The 22,749-nt window shown below is 44.0% G+C and overlaps 1 protein-coding gene across 3 annotated transcripts in view; it reads left to right on the forward strand.

Moving 5' to 3' along the window:
* TOGARAM2 (TOG array regulator of axonemal microtubules 2) overlaps positions 1–22,749 on the forward strand; it is a 382,090-nt gene that overhangs the window by 285,780 nt on the left and 73,561 nt on the right. For all 3 annotated transcript variants that reach the window (XM_085610378.1, XM_085610377.1, XM_085610379.1), the window contains exons 11-14: positions 2,369–2,510; positions 12,923–13,028; positions 19,044–19,279; positions 22,540–22,698. In XM_085610378.1, coding sequence (XP_085466504.1) covers positions 2,369–2,510; positions 12,923–13,028; positions 19,044–19,279; positions 22,540–22,698 — 643 coding nt within the window. The remainder of the gene's footprint in view (positions 1–2,368; positions 2,511–12,922; positions 13,029–19,043; positions 19,280–22,539; positions 22,699–22,749) is intronic.

Raw genomic sequence — 22,749 nt, forward strand, 5'->3', positions numbered from 1 at the left:
TGTATTCCGTCCTCTCCCCACAGCCGGAGACGGGAAGCAGCCGGTGGGGGTCACAGCACCCAGGGCAATTGCTCCCCACTTCAGGACACGGATGTATGAGGCAGATGGAGGGGTTTTTGTGGTCGGGTGGTGCAGAGCTCTCCTACAACGCGGCAATCACGGAGATGCGCGTAACCACGCCCCCCCAGATTAAGTTTTTTCATAAGTGGTAAAATGGAGGTCTTTTTCCATGTCTCGGGAAAGATATCTGTTTTCAATACAAGATTAAAAAGCTCAGTGAGGTGACTGGCTATCGGTTCACTCACAGAGATTAAAACCTTGGGGGGGCATGGATCCAATGGAGATCCTGATTTGGCTGCAGCAAGAAGTTTAAACGTCAGCTCATGAGTAATGAGAGGAAACTCAGAGAGAGGCACGATCACTGGGTTACTGGGGTTATTAGCCTCTGGGGGATCTTGACTGTTTGCCGCTTGGGTGGAAATCAGGGTGAATTTATTGTAGATATCCTGGACTTTGCTACATCTTGCTGTGGGACAGGAGTCAGGAAGAAGAAAGGCGGCGGCTGGTCATCACAGGTAAGTGGGTTTTTTGGGGTATTTTAAAAAACTTTTTTCGTCCTCTCCCACTCCCGCCCCAACATTAGCCACTACTGTCCATTATGCTCCATTCTGTTCAGCAGAGCTCGTTCTTAATGGAAAGAGAAGAGTCCAGAGGCCTGATAGTGTGAAGACAGGGGGATCCTGTAGTTGAAGGCCAGGTTTAATATGTCACAGAGATGTGTAAAACATCAATACAATCTTTTTATTACAAAAAGTGTGTTTATGTAAGCTTATTTTTGCTGAGTACTGCGTTGTAAGTGCTTTTTTAGAAACTATTTTACTTTGGAGTTTGACACAACAGTTTTTATAAAAATTATATTTCTGCTCTGTGTAAAACAAAATGTTTCTTTGCATTGCTGCATAATTTGCTTTCCATTCTCAACGTCTGCTGGATGTATTGTTATCAATTATTTAAAACATACGTAAAGTGGACTTTGGCTCCATTCAGAGGAATATTACTCTCTCAACTCATGCAATTAGCATTCAAGGGCCGATTCCGATGTCGGACGGACTCTGGTCCGTCCGACATCGGTCAGGAGCCGTAACCGACCGACCTGCTGTCGTCGGTTACGGCCCTGCAAGTACGATGCGGCCGAACCCTGTTCGGTCGCACTCATATGCTTCACAATGGGAGCATGCATTCTGAGCGGAATGCATGCTTGCATTGTGAAAAGCAGGGGTGCAGTTCATCCCTGCACCCTGTGGCCGGCACCCTGAGGTGCCCACCACCGGGTGCGAGGATCAACAGAGGGGCACCATAGGTGCCCCCAGGCAGCCATTAGGCGGCCTCGCACCCATGGGGGCCCTACTGGGGGCCCCCAAAGACAGTGTCTGACTGCCTTTTCGTGCCAGAAAGACAGGCACGAAAAGGCAGTGAAAAACTGCCATCGTACTCCCTCGGTCGTGAAGAGGCGGCCAGGGGAGTACTGAAGGATTTCCGGACGGCGGAGGGGCTCTCCGAGCCCGTTGAAAGCCATCCGGAAATCCGAGTCGGATTCCTTTCCGACCAAGCCCATCGGAATGGCTCAGTCAGAAAGGAATCCGGCCGGCACGTTCCGAGTTGGTCGGAAGGGCTCCGACTATCGTTCGGAGCCCTTCCGACCGAAATCTGAATCGGCCCCTAAGTGTATCATTCTACCTTCCAGGAAGTGCTTCCATTGGAATGCACTAGAGATTATTTTACATCTGAAAATCACATTCAATAACCCCGCTATTTGTCACATTCAATTCTTTGACTCATATATGCATGCAATACAGAAAGCAGTCTTTTTTTCCTGCTTTTTTCAAAGTATTGGCCAGGCCAATTGGGAAGGCTTTTACATAACAAACAGCATTTGTGCATGCAGTGCATGTAAACAGCATTTGTGAATGCCTATTTTCCATGCGTTAACACATTAAGGCCAGACCTGATTGCTTTGCCATGCTTATTTAAACTGCAGCCTGATGTCCCAACAATGTTGAACATCGCCATTCGTAATTATCTTATAAAGGGAGGTAAGTAGAGGTATGTCTATTGAAGTGCAACCCCTACATAAGTTACCAAAGTAGGCTTACCTCCGAAATCAGAGCAGCAAGGAAAGACCATTTGGGAAGGGATAGGCCATTAGGCGGGGCAAGCACATGCTCTGATAGTGGCCAATATTTGCTAGTGGTGAGTCCTCAGTAAGTAATCATAGAACATCTGATTCAAGAGTGCATGTGCAAAACGTCGGTGTATTTAATATTTACAGCATTTATGTGACATGTATTCGTTTTCACTCTCCATACAGCTCATTCCCTGCCAGCAAATTCCCTGACTTCTCGAGAGTCTGATGCTGATTTGGACAATCCAGAATCCATCGAGATCAGGCCTTTTTCTCACCCAGAACAGGGGCTGATCGATGCCTTGAAGTGTCTTCATCACAAGGACTGGTGAGCGAAAGTAAAACACTATCTTCCCCTGGCAGGTATTGAGGACTCGCCTCCCAACACAGAGGCCATTGAGATAGATTTGTCCATTTTATTCGTAGTGAAGCAGAGGTAAAAGTCCCTCATATACCTTGTTAAAGTGAATTTGTATCTACATTTCTTTTGAGGCCCATCAAATTGTAGCTATTTGTAAGAGTACATATTATATATCCGCTCTTCTCCATTTACCCTCATCCCCATGCGCTTAATAATCGAACATCAAAGTTGAGCATCCCTGACCGCGCTCCAGGTTCGCCCCCTCTGGTTGTGGAAAACAATTGCAGGAGGGGCTTGAGTGGAGTGGATGGTCAGGATCTTATTTACGATTGCGCCAAGTTGGAGCGACCTCTGGCTGTCCTACTGCGTCACTCGTCTAGCCACGCCCTATCTTCTACACGTAATAAAAATTACAAAAGGTTATTTGAGAACAATATACCATGGATCTGTGATTTTGTAACATTGCAGCACAGTTCTAATATTTTACCTTATGTATATATGTCTTGCTAATGGGTTTTGTTCTTGCTGAGCCCAGTGCAACACAGCATATCAAATTCATGTTCTATGCAACACAACATCACAAAGTGTTGGATAAGATTTGGCACCTTCAACTTCATCCAAGGCATTGACTCATTTACTGTGAATGGTAATGTTCTCATTTACCAGGGCAACACTTTGTGTTGTTGAAGATGGCTGGTCCACCTCACAAAACGTAAGCATTTCTGGCTTGGACTCAAGGCTGCTTCATTATAATAGGAGACCTGTTTAACGAAGAAGAAATTAAAGACTTTGCTGACCTCAGGTCTGAATTCATGCTATCAGAGAATGCAAAGGTTCTATTAATGGCAAGTTCAGCTTTGGGGGATGCCACCACAGTTAAAAGAGGCAGCCGCCGACATATCACGTCCTTTGAGAAGTGGGTGCTTTTGAAGGACGACAAAAAGCATTTAATATCCAAGATATTCCAGACCATTTTTAGGAGAGAGCCCCAATGAAACAGCATAGGTGAGAGAAAGTTGGTATGAAACTTCACAGATATGAAATGAGCAGATTCATATTTGAAAATACAACACATCACAGGTATTGTTAAAGGAGGCAGCGGTGAAACTGGTTACTAACCTGTACCACACCCCCAGTAAAGCTTCATGACAGGGACAACAAGCGAGTAGCCGCCTGTTGAAAAGGATGCACCGGGGAGAGCGCATGGACACGTTTATTATAGGAATATCCATGCAGCCGGTTACTGGTGCAAAATCATAGATACCATTGACGTAATTTTCAATATAGAGATCCCCAGATTTCTATTATACACACTGCTGGGCCTCCCATATACACAGACATCTGTAAAACTGCAAAGGGGTAGGCAATAGTTGCTGCATTGATGGTAGAAAAACACATTTTGGAGAAAAGGAAGGTACCAGTGTTTCATGACTGATTACAGAAATTCTGGCTTTATTTAAGCATGGAACAGATAACACTTTCAATTTCTAATGACACCGGTGTTTTGACACAATATGGGATCCTTTCTTTAAGCTTTTGGTGGCAGCATTTAGAGAACTTATATGTTCGAGGACTTGAGACCACTAAAGAGTATTAGCCAACAAAACTCCCAACAACCACAAATGAGCAACCGCCATGTAGTGCCCACTGGAGTCTAGAGGTACATGGACTGCCAGAGCTACAGGATGGGTCCTCAGGATGAGAGTGAGATGGGAATGAGGATGTTGTGGTGAAGATTGTTGGGGAAAGTAGACTTTCCCTTGATCGGGACCTTCTTGAGTTTTGTACTTGTCGCTTTAGTTTTCCTTTTTTCACTCTGGCCTTCGGGTTGTATGCTGTTAGAAATGGCGGTCTCTAGTTGGCAGAGGTAGGTAGCTTTGTACAAATAGGGACCCTTGCTTCTAATCAGGGTGAGGGGAAAACACACTGCTCACCCCCTCGGTAGCTTGGCATGAGTAGACAGGCTTATCCCAAAGGCAATGTGTAAAGTATTTGTACCTACACTCACAATAACGCAGTGAAAACACCACAACAGGACACCACACCAGTTTAGAAAAATAAAGTATCTTTATCTAAACTAAACAAATATAATTTTCAAAAGGTTTCAAGAACTTTTACCATAAAAAACTATGGATGCGTGACTTTTCACCAAAATACCTGTAGATGCATCAAAGTTCCAAAAGCCAAACAACCACAGAGTCGGAAAACAAAGAGATGCAACACTCTTGAGAGTTTGGTGAGGCGATGCGACAGTTCTGCGACACGCAGAGGACGAATTGCGTCGATTCCGGTCTGTATGGGGAGTGATGCGTTGATTCTTAGTGCCGGTTCCGGTTCGCTGGTGATGCGTCAGGAAAGCGGGCCGCACAGGTACGATGAATGAAAATCCGGGATACGTCGGCGATCGATGTGCTGGCGTCGAGCGGCACTGCGTCGGTCCACTTCAGCCGGGATCCCTCGATGCTGCAATTCTTGCAGCTGCGACAGGCGCTGCGACGGTTTTTGCAGCGGCATGGCGATGCGTGGAAATTTTTCTCGCGCTTTGGAAATGCGTTTAGAAAACAGCCGCAATAAGAGCGATGCGTCGATTTTAGCACTTCTTCAGGTTTCTTCTTTCTTCCAGCTCCCAAACAGCAGCAACAACCTCCAGAGGCCCAAAACTGGCACAGGCAACTCTTGTCAGGGGAGCTGGGGGTGAAGTCTTTGTGTCCCTGAGACTTCAGAACAGGAGGCCAGCACACTTCAGGCCCTTGGAGATCTCCTTCAAGCAAGGGACACAGCACACATCAAAGTCCTTTTCCTTTCCTTGGCAGAAACAGCAACTGAAGGCCAACCCCAGACACAGCAAGGGCAGTACTTCTCCTCAGTCTCTCCCGCTCTTCTCCATGGCAAAGGTTCCTCTTGAATTCCAGGAATGATATAAAGTTCAGTGGTTTTAGGTCTAATACTTATACCCCAACATGTTTTTGTTCTCTTTGTGCAAGGGGCTCTGAGCCCAGTTCAAACCAGTTCTAGGGGCACTCTGCAAGTGTACAACAACATCCATTGTCAGTGTGAGCCTTGGCCCCGGATGCACCACAGGGGTTGGAGCCAGAATTGTGGAAGGCAGGCACAGCCCTATTCAGGTACAGGTGCTACTCCTCCCACCACTCCAAATGCAGATCAGGCCTATTCAGTCTGGTGCTGACTCATCCAGACTCCTGGAGCCACTACACCTCCTGTCACTCCAAAGCCAGACAGTCAATCCACAAACAGGCAGAGGTACACAGGAAGGTTGAACAAGAAAATAGCCACTTTCTAAAAGTGGTATTTTCAAACACACAATTTAAAAACCATCTTTACTAAAAGATGTGGTATTAAATCCTGAGTCCAGGAATGCTAAACTCCATTTTTCTATCTTATCCCTATGGGAAGATATGCTTGTAAAATGTCACAAAGCATTCCCAATTCTGTCCTATGGGCAAGATAGCCTTTCAGTAGTGAAAACGAAATTGGCAGTATTTCACTATCAGGACATGTTACACACAGCAGCACATGTCCTACCTTTTACATACACTGCACCCTGACCAGGGGGGTACCTTGGGCCTACCATAGGGGTGTCCTATGTATAAGAAAATGGAAGGGTAAGGCCTGGCAAGTGGGTACACTTGCCAAGTTGACATGACAGTTAACAAACTGTGCACAGGCACCGCGGTGGCAGGCCTGAGACCTCTTTTCAGGGCTATTCATGTGGGTGGCACAATCAGCGCAGCAAGCCCACTAGTAGCATTTGATTTACCAGCCCAGGAACACTCAGTGCACCTTACTAGCGACCTACTGGTAAAACAAATATGCCAATCAGGGAGAACCAATCACATTATCAATTTACACAGGGAGCACTTGCACTTTGACACTGATCAGCAATGGCAAAGTGCCCAAAGCATTTAAGCCAGCAAAAACGAAATCTAGCACAGCATCAAAAACACAGGAGGTAGAGGCAAAAAGTCAGGGAAAACCACGCAAAGGATGGCAGGTCTAACATATACGTTGATAGCTGTACTTTAAAATGTTTGATAAAAAGATTTCCCATATATGTCCGTTTTGTGTGACCTCAAAGCTAGGATTTATTTATTTTTTATTGGGAAACATTTCTAAATCTATTTAAATGAGGCAGTGGTAGCTTTATTTGTAATCTGCACCTCTTGTTTGAATTATTTGAACAATTACTTTTATAAACTATGGTAGTGCGTAATAAACCATAAAAAATACGTCTCTCATTTTCTTATTTCAGTTGGGTTGTGACATTGCTTCTTAACTGTAATAAGTTATTGCAGTTGAGTGATGACATCACAGTGCCTGCTGTCAGCAGACAGTGTGATAGACAAGTCACCAGGCAGATATATATCTTCTATCTAAATAAATACTCGGATTTGTATAGTTCGCGGCTAATCACTCGTGAGGGTATCAAGGCGCTGTCGATGGGCACGGGGAGATTAAGTGATTTGTCCTGAATCTTTGAACAATGAAAGGAATAACTAGCTTTTCAGTTCGCTTCCTTCTGAACTATTTTCCCTAAACTTCACAATCATTACCTGACATGGGGACATTTAATGGGAGTATTTTTCTTAATTGCACTTATGTAGTTCATCATAAGAAAGGGAGTAATTCATCTGCATGGTATCACCTGTTCTAAACTGTAGACATCTCTTAATATGACTTAATAAACTGCTCAGTGTATATTTAGGAAGCAATTACAGGCTGTGTTTGGGAGTTCAGCCTTGAGATTTTCTGTGGTGTCTCTAACCACAATCCTTCTTTTGTTTTGCCAATTCATTTTTATTGAAGGTGGAAAAAACAATACAAAAACAATACAAGCTGAAAGGGCAGAAGCAGCCACCAAATAAAAACACCACACACAGGAAAAGCACATATCACCTCAGTACCATTAATTATTTACACCGATACCCCCCACACACAGAAGCACAAGTATCCAACAAAGTTCCAAACCAACAGCACCAACCACTGTGTTCCTACTGTTTCCCTTCAAGTGAACAAAACCCTTTGTGCCCAGATAATCCTAAGAATTACAGTGTTGCGCTTTACAAATGCTGTTTGATTGATTGATTTGTTGTGCCTCAGCCGCCAGTTGGGTGCCCCACCAGTCGGGGACCTGGATTGGTTTCAGGAACACCAAAGAATGAAGCCATCTTGGTCACCTAGAATACCTCTGCTATGGTAGCGAGAAAGAGGGCTTGGAGAAGGGCGATGCTATCACTGTGTGTTAAACTGAATAAAATGCCCTCTATTGTATGATATGAGGCTATTACAAGCTACCGAAAAGCTCTGTGACAATATAAATGAACTGTGCCTTAGCGCGATTCCTTTATATGGTCACTCAACTCGATTATCTGCAATACCCTGACATTGTAATGTAAGGCGGTACTTTGTTGTGTTTATAAAGTTTTTTTATCCAAAGCTCCACTGGTAGGTGAAAGCTTGCAAACATTGCCTGACCTTTCGAATACCAAAATGACAGGACTGATGCAATAGTAAAAAGACTCAGGCATTATAAAACCTTTCCTTAATGTTTAAGAATGGGATGCCAAACATATGGAATGCAATCTGGGAACAAGATGGCGCTCCTGGATTGCAAACACCAAACGTCCTCCTAAAATTGAAGGGGTCCAACTCTATACCGCATAATTTTAACTTTGACCCTAAAGGCCCCTGGAATAAATATAACGAGGTCACCTCTCTCTAGACCAGAATTACACTAAATCAAAGTAAAATGAATACGATTACTCCATGTCACTCTACAACTTCAGAAAGAAAAATAGGAAACTATTTTCTCTGTTTTGTCAGATAAAATGTGTATTCCTTTGAACGTCTATACACAGTTCCCTTGAGAGATATACACCCTCAAACAAGGCTCAGGAAAAGCTGTAGGGATGCACCTTTTTATGAAGTTAACACCTCTTGGCAACTAATGTTCCCTTCCTCCTGTTCAATTCAGCACTTCCTCCAAGGCCATGGCTGAGTTGCCCATACTGCCACATCTGACCGGGCAGCACACAGGCAGATGCAACATGAATTATGCGATGAGCCAGCAGAAAGGCCTGGGGGTGAGGGACGCCGCCGCGGAGGGAAAGAGCATTGATCTTTGGCAAGTCAAGGCATGGAGGAGGAGACTCTGAGTGGTCAGACCAGGAAATGTTTTGTCAAGTGGGTCGAGAAGGGACAAAAGTGAGGAAGTCATGAGAGCAGTGACACGGAGGGCACACAGGGCTCTCACCTACGGTGGCCTAAGTGAGAATTAAACCAGACCATCACAAAACAGCATTATGGGATCAGAGTGTCTTCCCCATGTTAGTTTCCGCAGCAAAAATGTGATGCATTTATAACTGTTACATTTGCTGCTTCGAAACGCAGGGGGGCTTATTAAAAATCCGCTTGCTCCGCCAGTACGTCACTTTTTCCCATATTAAAAGTGCTGCACTGATATTTTGAAGTATTATTGGGCCTCCCAACTCCTGGTCATTAACGAATGGGTATTTGATAATTATCAAGCCCCTACGTATAGAGTGGCTAGGACATCCATTGGACGCGGTGTACACCAGGACCTTCTTTGCGAAACAACAGGAAACAGATGCAGGCCACACCATTGACAGACAGTAGTTGACATATGGAAGGATGCAATCCGGTTTCTGGGCTGGAAGGTGAAACTTACTGGTCTGACGCAGCTCAGGTGCCGCAAACAACTGTCAGAGGTAGGAGGATTGGAGGGATTCCGAAAATGGGAGCTCCTAGGCATAGAACATTTGGGAGATGCCTGGAGGAACCAAGACTATTCAAATTTGAGGATTTACAGTGGGAGTATAATCTGGCGGAGTCCAAGCACTTCCAGCATTTGCAGCTAAGACATGCCCTGTGCTGCCATCTATCTGTTGGAGGGCGAGCAGATACTCGAGTCCTCACCACTAGAGGATCGGATACTGACCGAGGCCTTGCCACATAAGGATGTGTCACTGATCTATAGGAAACTAATAAACAATTCCCCTGACCTGTTGGTCCCCTTAAGGTCGGCATGGGAAGAAAACCTAGGTGAATTCGAGGATGACGATTGGGCGAGGCCACCGAGTACCCTCGGGCAATAGCTATTAGGGTGCAGTTCAGACTGGCCCAATTTAAAGTACTCCACAGGACTTTCTACACGTTTATATAAAATAGATAGGGCGGAATCTCCGTTGTGCAGGAGAGGCTGTGGGAGAGATGGGACCTTTTTTCATACTCTTTGGGACTGTCGTCTGGTGCGGGGTGACTGGGCTAGAGTGACGGCAAAAATTGCCAGGGTTATGGCGATGGAGGTCCCTCTTGATGCTAAACGGTTACTCCTGGGGTAAAGGGGGAGCAGGATTGGCCCAGGTACACAGAGATTGGGTTGAGACTCGCAGCTGGAGTCTTTAAACGAAATATAGCAGGAGCATGAAGGGCCATTACCACGCCTGCAGAAAGGGACCAGGAGGCAGACCTGGACTGGTGCCGGAGAGCGGAGCAAGCAGTGTACAAGGCGAGAGGCTGCCCCAGGAAATGGAGGGAAACTTGGGGGGCATGGAGGGAATATAGGGGGCAGGGGTGACCACAGATTCAGGGAGGGACTCCAGGATGGGGGGGGGGGGGATAGTGAGGGCAGAATATGTCGGCTGTAATTGACTGGCCGTAATAGTGCAGTTACTGTAATATTGGACATTGCAGAAGAGTTTTTTGAACTGTCGAAGCTCGCTGTGCATGTATTGCAAATTAAGCATGTTACCACCACACAATGTGAGAAGCCTGAGTTTTTGGTTTTCAATAAAAACAATATTTTAAAAAATGATGCCCTGGCAGCGCAAGGGGCTGGTAAATAAGCCCTAAGATGTGCTGGTCCTTTAGCAACATGCAAAACTAAATTCCTCCAATTCAGCTTGAGTTAATCCAGGATTTATTCTAAATAATACAAGGCTAAAAAGCAGTTTTGCTCTAAACACAGCATTTTCAATCAAAGAGAAAAATCTCTGGAACTGGAAGCTGGCCCAAAAAACAATACAAACTACCCCAAACAATCTACGTAGATACCCAAAACACCTTATAATAGATGGAGAAATGGCTTTGAACGGTGGCCTTTCCCACTGACAACACTCTAGCTCTCACTACATTGTGGGTCTATGTGCCTTTCACATGCCGTATTTCAGCATATGGTTCTACATCATATCTGTGTCACACTTGCCAGGCTACACCTATTTACCCCCTCAAAATCAGAAACGTAACCCTGATGTACACCTGATTGCTCTCTCTTAATCAGATTCAGGGGCGGCTGGTGACATTTGAAGGTGGTGAGGCGTGGAGGTCCGAGTTGAGTGCCCGGTGGTGGGAGGGGGGGGGGAGGGTCGGGAGGGTTCAACTGACTCCTGCCAAACAGAAACAATGCCTGATGCCTCCTTTCGGCAGCCAAAGCTCATCGCCGCGTGCGCACAAATCTATAAATTAAACCACCCATCAAGCAGGATGCGGGGTGATTAAAAGGTTTCTCCAGCTACTTTATATATAATTATGCGCAGGCGGGGGGCTAATGTTTTTAAAATTGTACTGTCGGCGCACGATATGCTCGATAAAAGCTAGGAAGGCGCGCTCAGGCGTGGAAGGTTTCTCCTTAAATTAGAAGAGTAGACAACGTGCCACGATGCCACAGAATTAGACTCCTGGCTGGTTCGACGGGGGCGTGGCACAGACAACCATTCTATGGTGTGACATCCTACGAGATAGTGTAAGTACTTGTGCATTTGCACGGCGGGTTGTGCGTTTGCTGCACAAAGCTGCGTAGAATGTGAAATTGTGAATATCGTTCACCCCAGTTCCATCAGGCCAGACTTGTTACCAAATTGTACCTTTCCCATTTCGTAGTCCTTATATAACAGGCGGATAAGTAAAGTCAGGAAAACAGGCAACCGCAATTGCCTTTGAAATGTAATAACGATTGGCAAAGCCAATAATCCAGGTAGGGAGGGAAGCCTGGAACGCGCGCGCTTTTTGTCAAGTGACAACTCTGCACTTTATTATTATATAGGTAGCCCAGAAAATAAAGAAAGCGGACACTTACTCCAGCTGAATTATGGATCGCCATTCCCCAAGGCTCGAGGATGACTGCATGTGAGAGGCTGGAGGGCGAGAGTGTTCTGCAGTGCTCTGCTGTAACCGTGGCCGGTGCCGGTCTCGGTCCTGAGCAATGTACAAGCTCCCGCCTCCCATTGTCCAATCAGGAGGCCTGGGACTAGCGCGAAGGCAAGGGGAGTGCTCCAGTTGTTGCCACCCACTGCCCTGCCCCTTGCCATTGATTTCAGTGGCGCGCTGCGAAAGACGCCTGGGGCGCAGCGTAGGCGCCCCATTTGAAACCAGGCATTTTCCTCTTTCTTTAGCCACTCCCTTCATGATGACATCACTCTTTCCGCATGTGCTTCCAGGGCGAGCAATATTCCTCGCCTCGGCCAGCACATGCGCAGGAGGTCTCTGACCTGCTGTGACCTCGTCGTCGTCCCTTGAAGAAAAGTAGAAAACAAAACCGAGTCAGACAGAATTTACTTTGTGATCGAAACACGGGGCAGTGAGCACTTCATTTGAGGCTGCTGCATTGCGTGTGGTGTCTCTCTTTTCTTCCTCCCCGATCCTCGTCCTGAGGCTAGTGAGGCAACGCCCCATTCGCCCCTATGCACCAGCCGCCACTGATCAGATTCCTAACCTTGATATTTTATAGAATTCACTATATTATTGAGCACTATGTTGGGGTACCAGGGTTGCCAAAATGATGGTCTCGAGGATTTAAGGTCTTGCAGAATTATGTACAATATGATATGATGCTGACTCCTCCAACATGCCTTCTTAGGGTGATCAAAAGTTAAATCCTTTTTCAGAACCAGATCCACATGTTGTCTTCCGTGCGGTGAGTGTTTGTTGGCCCTGATCCGTCTCTCCCCTGAAGTGACATTAGTCTTCGGATTCTTATGAGAATTGAATTTAGTTAATATGGATATTCTTGAAAAGAATTCCGACCAATAGATAGACTTCCAAATAAATCTATATTAGGGAGTTCCTTGTGTATCCAATGCTGAAGGTGTCTGTTACCACGGCGCGGGCTGAAGAAGCACTGACTGGGAAGGTGTGTGTGTGACTCTGTGGTGCCTCAGATGCTCTCTATAGATGAACCGAAGGAACAGCTGATCCTGCCTCCAGTGATAGAAGAGGGACAGGATAGCTTGATGTAGAGGGTCATCAGGACTGGAGCACAGAACATGAGGATGTATTAGCCATGTGAGCAGCTGTTTCATGTGATTCTCATGACTCACTCTATCTTCTCTTCTTCGGTGGTGAAGGGAGCAGAAGGAGAAAGGGCTCCGCAGCGTGAGGTGCCTGGCTTCCTGCCACTCACACGTCCTCTTCTCCAGGCTCCATGATGTTACTTTGGCAGTCACCAAGGAGGTAATGTATGGTTTTTGCATCCTCATAACTATTCAGACCCAGTGGATTTCTGCAAAGATTGTAATATGTGTGTGAGTGTCTGTGTGTGTGTGTGTCTGTGTGTACGCGTGTGTGTCTGTTTGTGCGTGTGTGTACCTCTGCCTAGGTAGGCCTAAGTAAAACTTTTACTTACTTTGGGAACAGTTGTGTCTCCTTTTCATTGATCTTTGCAGATAACTTTTCTACAGAAGGGATTCTGTGTACATCTTTTTGATAAAGAATAGAGAGAGAGAGGCAGGGTGTCTCTCTGGGGCGCTAATAATCAGTGCTCGGGGTATTCAGTCCTTAACAGAAAGTGGTGGTCAGTTAATTATCCTTGACTATCTGGGAAGACATGGGCTAGTTTAACTAAAGAGTGGGTGTGAGGGGGGAGTCTAAATACAGTTATGACAGTGACAATAAAGTATAACTACTCAGCCAAGCTTTTGTGTTCACACACACTTTTCTGAACACAGAAATATACTATCTCTTGTATCTTAAATATATTTCTAATATAAACATTTAAAATGAATGGAAAACGCTATTCCTAACACAGTGAACCACTGTATCCTAAAGAATTATAAAATGAACCAGTCAGACCATAGTGTGAATGGTAATCTCGTTTGGGTGCCTTCTAACAGTGCTGACAGAATATATGACGTTACTTCGCATGCGTTTAGTACGCATGCCATTACTACGCGGTCGTTAGTACGACCGTGTTTTTAGTTCGCATACCTTTCCTACGCAATTCGGAACAACGAATTGCAGTAGGGGGTGCTAGATGTTGGAATAGTATAATTTACTATTCCAACTCCAGTCTATGCGGACACTAGGGAAGGTGTTGGATTTTAAATCCAACACCTTCCCCCCCTAACGCAAGTCGCTGTTCCGACTTTCGTAGGAAAGGTTTGCGAACTAAAAACGCGTGCGTACTAACGTCCGCGTAGTAACGGCATGAGAAGTAACGCATGCTAAGTAAACGCCGTTTACCGTGCTGACATGTTAGGCGCTGTAAAGGAATGAAAGCTGCTCAGTGTCCATGGCTTGATAATGCTCGTAAAGCTTTAAAGGTTGTGAGGATGAGTGAAAATGACAAGGCACCGATGCAGTGCAGTAGAGATGCAGATGCAACAGGGTTTACAAAGACCTACTCTCTGCAAAGCATGAAGCAAGCATCCTAATCAAAATGGAGGTTCTTCCCACACTGCCTGGCTGATTTGTATCTTTGATTTCAAGTAGGGTTTCACATTTTACATCCATTTAAAACAACATAAAGCAGAACGGTACACTGTGGCAAATACAATGTCACAAGTACACACGAGGAAAGGGACAGGTCTCGGAGTTTGTGTGTTGACCTCGCACTCTCGAATGAGGTACGTCAGCCCTGGTGTGTTGCGGAAACAAACGGAAACATCTCGGGAGCACATATGGCTCACAATTGACAACAGCTAGCAAGCTCTATGCATGGCAAAGGAACAACAATGCAAAATGCTAGAAATAAAACAAGATGGCGCAGAGAGGGATGTACTAGCTAATATGAGGCTCCACCATCTTATGGCTGCACTTTCATCATGTTATCTGCGCTAGTCAGCACAACAGTGCAGGCAAGCAGAGCTTCACCAGTACCACACAACTAACTTTAACCATGAGTCAGTGAGAAACACACTGGTTCCACACTCTAGAAAACACCTTCAAAGAGTGAGGAAGACAGAGACAAGAGGAGAGTAGGTGTGTGTGAAAGAGAAAGAAAGAGCCAATGATTAAGAGAGAGAAAAAGAGAGAAGGGGAACTGAGGGAAAGAAAGAGGGAGTGGGTGAGAGAGAGTATGAGGATTATGATGAAATAGAGAAACAGAGTGAGTGGGGTATGAGCAAGAGGCAAGGAGTATGAAGGAACGGAAAATGGTTAAATGATTTGTAATCAAACCGAAGCCTAGTCAGCCTCCCCACTCCATTTGCCACATAGTCGATGTAAAGTTATATTAACTCCTTAAAAAAGAGTACATTCTTCCTGCAACCTCTTTAAGCGAGGACACACTTCTGTTACCATGTGCTGATGTGTTTCAGTTACACACTTATTACTACTTACTATTGCTCTTCAGACACATGTGCCCACCACTCATACTCAAGGCACTCACAAGCCCTCCTAATTTTCCTTACAACCTAATGGTGTAACCCAAAAACAACCAAAGGGCCAAGGTGCAATATGATACAGAAAACAATTGGTCCTATTGGCAAGGATCTGAAACAATACTCAATATTGTATTTACATCAACCACAATTGGTGTGTAAGAGAGAGAAAGGAAAAGCAATTAGACAATGTACAATGAAGATGAATTCAATTCTTGATATTTCTTTTAACAAAAAATGCTTTTAGGTTGCTCCTTTAAGTGCATGAGAGAAAGTGCTCGTAGGAGTGCTCAAGTGACGTGAATGAGAAAAAATGAATCTGAGAGTTATAAACAAATTTGCGAGCAGTAGCAAGAGACGTGTCACTGCGGTAAGCCTGTCAGGAAAGGTCTAGCACGTTTCGACTTGGATAATACGTGTGGCAATTAAAGACCTAACTTCATCAGGACATAAGGGACTGTGAGCACAAAAGCTAGTGACCCATTCTGAAAAAAATGAATCTGAAAGTTATAAACAAATTTGCGAGCAGTAGCAAGAGACGTGTCACTGCGGTAAGCCTGTCAGGAAAGGTCTAGCACGTTTCGACTTGGATAATACGTGTGGCAATTAAAGACCTAACTTCATCAGGACGTAAGGGACCGTGAGCACAAAAGCCAGTGACCCATTCTGATTCATTCGTTTATGGGCTCTTATATTTGGGAATTCATATTGATTTTGCCACAAACAGGTGGTACCCTTGGATTCCACAGCTTGATCAGATCTACCATCTGCTCACAAGGCTAGACAAGGAGCCTATCGGCCCATCTATATACTCAGATTGTGCGTGATCCTTCCTACACCACTGAAGGTTGCTTACGGTCCCATTCGTCCTGATGAAGACCCGCCAGTTAGGTCTTTAATTGCTACACCTAATATCCGGGTCAAAACATCGACGACATAACTATACAAGCCTGGATTGTTTTCGTATCATCCTAAAGACAGATGTGCTTTGATTGATTGGGCTCTTCTCTCTTATATGGATCTATTTTGTAAATATGCTGTACATCTCCTGACGAGCTTACCGCAGTGACACGTCTTTTGCCACTGCTCTCATTTTTGTCTATAACATTCAGCAGCCGTGCCTCGTGCAGGTATGAGTGGTAGGGCGTTGGGATCTGGTGAGGGCGGGGGAGATTTTGACTGATGATGGCGAGGGAAAATTATTTATTTAATACCCCCTCGTCATCGTCTGTCGAAATCGCCCCCCTCCCATCCCCACCGCTCCTACCTGCACGGACGGCGGCTGACTTTCAGATTAATTTTTTCCTCTTCTTTCACATCACTTGAGCACTCCTACGAGCACTTCCTCTTATGCACTTAATGGAACAACCTAAAAGCATTTATTGTATGCAAATGCATTTTTTGTTAAAAGAAATATAAAGCATCGAGTCATCTTCATTGTACAGTGTCTAATTCTCTCTCTCTCTCTCTCTCTCTCTCTCTCTCTCTCTCTCTCTCATACCAACTGTGGTTGATGTGAATTCAATATTGAGTATTGTTTCAGATCTTTGCCAATAGGACCAATTGTTTTCAGTATCTCCTAAGTTGCCAGGCACCAGGTACCACTGCAGCCTATGCAGACACTCTGTCAACCCATGTGATGTCAAGTGAAACTCCTGGCACCCATGTGCCCTCCACACGCACCCCTCATGTCCAAGGTCGCTTCGTACAATTTACTCGCATCAGTGTGCCCTCCTTAGACCCTTGTCACTCCTCTCCCCTTGATTCCACAGTTGTTGACCTTTCCTTCTCATATTCAGCCTGCCTTTGATTTCTGCCTTCCTACTGCCCTGTTTGGAAGGCGCTGAAGAAAAAGAGCAGTGTGCTAAGTGTATGGTAAGGTATTGCACCTGGAAAACAGGGTAGGGTGACTAATATGAATTTAGAGACCATTTAGTATGTACATATTTACATGTTGAACGGCCTCGCCTAGGACTTGAACATAGCATTATTTGGCTGCACAGAGCGATTCTCGATTTCTGCGGACTCGAACCACTTATTCTCCGATGTAAGAACCTGCATGACAGACAACTAAGGTTCTGGCAAAGCACTTTTCTCATTATATACAACATCAGAGGTGTGATTTAACAAACCTTTGGAACTACTCCTTCACGCACAGGATCACCACTTGTTCAAAAAAGGCTTACTGCATAAAATGCAGAATGCCAGAATCACAATACAGGCCAAGACAATTGTTAATATTTTTTTATGTGGGTTTGCTGGAAAATGTTGCCCCTTTTGAGTCTGTCTCAGACACCTCCTTTTCCCTCGTGTACTTTACATATAGTTAAGACTTGAAAAGTGACTCTTTGTTTATCTGCTCATCTGTTATCAACTACCTATGCACTTAACTAAATTAACTATTCAAATTATTAAAATGTCACTTCAAACAGTTCAAACATTTGACCCTTGTCAAACAATGTAACTCCAGCAAACAAAATGCAATAAAGACGATGCTGTCCTACTAAAGAACAAAAGATGAAATACAGAGATTATTGTCTGACGTGGACAACCCCTAAATTAGCTTCCTTTTAGTGCAGCCTTTTGCATGAAGAATATACTGACCTACTGTACCAAAAGGAAAAACTGATAACCTTTCCTGTTTCCTGCAAATGCCTTATTGGTGATTTACAGGGATTTGTTTCAGCATAATAATGTGTTAATTCAGTCACCCCAGGCTTTCGTAGGTATAAATGGGGCATACTGACTGCATAAAAAAATAACAATCAACTACAATGATTTAAAAGAAGCATATATCTAATTGCCTGTAAATATCTTATGTATGCACTAGCAAGACAAAATGTCCCTGCATACAGTAGAAGAGTCTGGTAGTCTTGGCTTCTTGAATCAGTGCTTTAAGAGTAATTCATACTTGACGGCTTCCAACAGCTTGAAAGCGGTCCGTATGGGCTATATGTGGCAGGAAAAAAACAGGCATGGCACTAGTTTTTGTACTTCTTGGAACCTCTGCATTCGTGCATGCGCAAGCTCTGCATTAAGAAGTTCTATAAATTATAATATTGGTATTGTGTTGTATTGCTTTATCTGTTCGTACCCCAGATGAGGCCATGGCATGTTGTGATTGACGTTGGCTTCTAGACTGCCGTTTTGCAGTGTGTGATTGGTAGCATGTGAGTTGCAGTTTGGCCAGTTTGGAAAGGTGTGGTGCGTGATGATGGGAGGCGTGTTCTAATCATGGCCCCATCCAGCTGGTGGCTGTACATACCCATGAAGCATTGTGGAATAGTGTAAGAACGGGCATGGTTGTACATGTGGATACATGCCCTTTTTTATTTTTGGAGTGCGTGGTCTCATACAATCATCCAATACTTTTTGAGAGCTTTAGTTGAAAGTGTGGCTCTATCTGTACCATCACATACACCTTCACCTTCCTGCATGTTGAAGAGCATACAAAGAATTATAGTCTAAAGATGTACTAGTGGTCACTGATATATATATATATATATGTTATTCACTGTATGCACTGTGGAATTACCCATTAATGGCTTGAATGTTACATGACAAAATGCCAATAAAATGTTTTTAAAAAAAACAAAAAGAATTATAGTCAATTCATTCAACATTTGATTCCATTCCATTTATTAGCAGTGGATTCTGTTACTCCTATATTCAGCTTTTTGAGTTTGTTGTCAACACTTCCTGCCTGCTTCATTTCTACATGAGCATGCCCAAACAATACTTTTAAATAGTATACCTGTCCAGACTTTGCACTATCAAGAACCTTTGCACAGAATGTTATGGCCGAGTCGCATTTTCAGAATTTTCTGTATTGAGCATTTTCCTTTCAAGTTTTAATTTCTTTTTATAGGTTAGTAACCTACGCTCCAAGGTGTCCCGCCATGCAATCAGGACTCTTGGAGAACTCTTCAAGACTCTAAAGAGGAACATGGACCAAGATGTGGAAGAGGTGGCCCGAGTCCTGCTCCATAAAATCGGAGATTCCAACGAGTTTATTCGGGAGGAGGCCGATCGATCACTGATGATCATGGTGGAGAACGTGTCACCTTCAAAAGCATTGGCTGCGCTCATTGCAGGTGGCGCGAAGTAAGGCTGCGTTCACTTTATTTTATGAGCTTTTTGTTCAAGGGAAGTTCCACCAATTACTCGAACACTAACTGATGCTACTGCTGACACCTACTGATATTGCCTGTAGCCTTAAGGCACACTGTTTTTCCAATAGGATTAGTATTTGAGATTTAAAAAAAATATTTGCAGCATGTACTGGGAAGATCACAGAGATCAATACAGATCATGATTTTCCTAGGTCATGTGATTTGAAAGTGATCTTCTTAGTACATAAAATGGCCTTTATGCCTTTTAAATTTTCTTAGTTATTTATCCCAGATGACTGATGGGCAGAGTTCTATCTCTTGCAATTTCCCTACATTCAGTCCTGAATCTTTCCTCAATATAAAGAAGGTGAGAAACTCCCAAAAATCAACCAGACATTTTACAATACAAATTTTCCCGTTGTACCCCCGGTAAAGGCTAAACTAAATGCATTCACATTTTCAAACACATGTTTCTTGTCTTGCATCCATCCTTGGCTGGTTTCTATTCTGCACACTTACATACGCATGTGGTATTTTACTAGAATAGTGGAGACTTTCACTGGTTCACCTAAACCCACTCAGCATCACATCACCGTTTCTCACTTCAAAGAACACTAAGGGAGGATTATGCATTATTTCTTGGATTCTGCTAAATTTTCCAATAAACAAGATCCATTTAGCAATTAATTTCCTAGCTTGGCAACATAAGTGCGGGCCAATTTCTCTATTATAGAAATCCCCCGTCGAATCCATTCTTGATCACAAATTATCAGTCGCCCAGCAGTCATAACCTTCATCTAGCTGTGAATTGAACCCTGCAAGTTCCTTTTCTCATACATGTCCAACATGTGGTAGTATGCACTCACTGAAAGTGGTCGTAAGTGTTGTTTCTGTGTTATAAGGTATATATGACGTAAGAGTTCAAACCTATTTCACTTCAGCAGTGTTGACACAGAACCTTTCACTGTGTTTTCACAGATTTCAGTGGAGTATTTCTGGGTAGACTTCCGCCAACATTCTTATTCCATTGCACCAATGCTAAATTGTTGTTAGTTGCAGCTACCAATATTGAGACAGCCTGCACACACCGTTCTGGGACACTCAACGCCTGACCACGTTAAAAGGCATTGATTTCCTTTTTAGACTTTTCACTCATTTCTTTTCCGATAGTATTCACAATACACAATCCTGACATTTTAAATCACATTTATCTTTTATATGTGTACTTGCGTTGTTGATAGCGATACTTTTTATTTGATTAACAAAAGTAGATGGAATCATACACTAGTTGACGAGACCACAAAGATTCCTTCTTCAGATGTAAATGGTTTTAGTTTTTGTGTATTTGTTAACCCTGGGCGTAGTTCGCGTAGTCGCGCTACGCGTAGCTAAGCGTAGCTACGCGAAGTGCACTACGCACGCTACGCGTAGCTATGCGAACTGCGTAGTGCAGTAGGGAAATGCTGTTCGCAATGATTGCACTGTGCCGGATGCTTGTCCGCACTGTGCACTCATTGCGAACGGCATCATGCACAGTGCAAGCGGTCGTTTTCTGCCGCTCGAGTAGATTTGTACTCGAGCGGCAGCTTTCTCAACATGGACTGGTAGTTTTTCATCGCGAGCGGTCGCGAGCATACGCGACCACTCGCAATGAGAAACCTGACCTCCCCGCTTTGAGAATCTCACCGGGAGGTTTATTTTCTACGCTCGCGATCGGCAGCTTGAGGTTGCCGATCGCGAACGAGGAAAAAGTTTCGCCGGGATGTTGATTTTGCTCGCTCGTGGTTGCCAACTTGACGTTGAGGACCGCGAGCGAGCAAAAAATGCCCGCTACGCTACACTACGTGTTTTTGCACTGTGCAATTCACGTAGCGCGTAGTTGCGCAAACTACGCATCCTCCGCGAGCATAGCGTAGTTTTCCGCCCAGGCCTAGTATTTGTCACTATTCATATTTTAGGATCATGTGGTAGGATTGAAGGTTCCATATGGTGTTTGGTGACATCATAGACGTAACTTAATTTCTCATGTGTTGGCTTTTGAGGATTGTTATTAAAACTGCACTAACTTTTAAGTGTCATGTATTTTGCTGTATTATTTATATATGAAGAGTTAGAATCTGCAATAGTTCTCACGTACAACAACAAGCATATCATCAGTTTATGAGATTTCTGACCATGCAGCAAAATATAGTTCTCAACTATATTACTGTTGGGAAGTTAGGTTATTTCATTGCTACAGTTTATACAAATCTTTATTTTACTTGAAAACTTAAAGAGGGGCTTTTATAAAAAGAAATGGCATCCCTTAACAACATCATTGAAGTTTCTCTTTTGCCCACGATTGGTTTCTTTGTACATGCAGCCATCACTGTGTCACACCTGTTCGCTTTTGTATGATGCTCTGTGTATCCTTCCTACTTGGATCTCAAGCAGTGGAATTTGTGACTACTCCACCAGAGGGCAGTATTCAGGAGCCTATTGTGTTTCCATGCTGCTTCTAAGAGTTCAACCACATCCATGTGGCCTTTAATCCAATATGAGTTTATGTAACTATCCTGTCTATAATACTGATAGCCTGTTCTCTCTGCACCAGTTGATTTATACTTGAGAAAGTGCTTATGTGACAGAAGTTTGTACCTTTATTCATGTGTATTAACTCAAGGCATATTTTGACTGCCATTTTAAAATACACATTTTGCCTAGTAAAGGGGTGTCCAAGAGAATTCGATCCGAGCCTAATTTATCGGGTATTCACATGAGACAGATTTACATACAGTAAATCTAAATGGGAATAATTTATTAGTCATTGTTTATCCTGAAAATTTGTCATGGTATCTCCACGAGCAATGTTGGACACCCCCAATTAATAGGTTGCATTTTAATATCTGAATACTAAGTGAATAAGGGAGTGAGTCCGTTTGAATACTCCATTCTGTATTGTTGGTGTGAGCACTAAAAAAAATGTTTTTCTGATTGCAACTGTAGATGTAAGATCATTGTGTAGACAGAGAGGCTCAAAGGTGGCAAGAAAGAAAGAGAAGAAAGACTATTGGTGAGAAATGATGCTACTGCATTTCATAAGAGAGGTACCTACATTTGCAGGCAGACTGTGTGGGGGATTGGCCTAACTTTTTCATAGTCTTGTGACCTGCTTAGAAAATCTCTTTGGACTTAGAGAATGCATTACATATGTGACCATCTCTGAGATTTCTGTGGGTTTACTAAGGGGACTCCCTTTGATTTCTTTCCCAGCCATCGCAACAGCTCAGTTCGCAAATGCTCTGGGGAACACCTGCTGAGTGTGGTGGAACTGCTGGGGGCTGAGCGACTTCTCTCTGGCACCAAGGATTGTACAGACATGCTGCTGCGCACGATAGCGAAGCTTGCGCAGGATGCGCACCAGGACACCAGGTAGTGCTACCGACCTCTTTGTGGGTTATTGCATTCGACGATTCATTATCT

Source organism: Triturus cristatus, chromosome 6, assembly GCF_964204655.1.
Source record: "Triturus cristatus chromosome 6, aTriCri1.1, whole genome shotgun sequence".
Classification (NCBI taxonomy): Eukaryota; Metazoa; Chordata; class Amphibia; order Caudata; family Salamandridae; genus Triturus; species Triturus cristatus.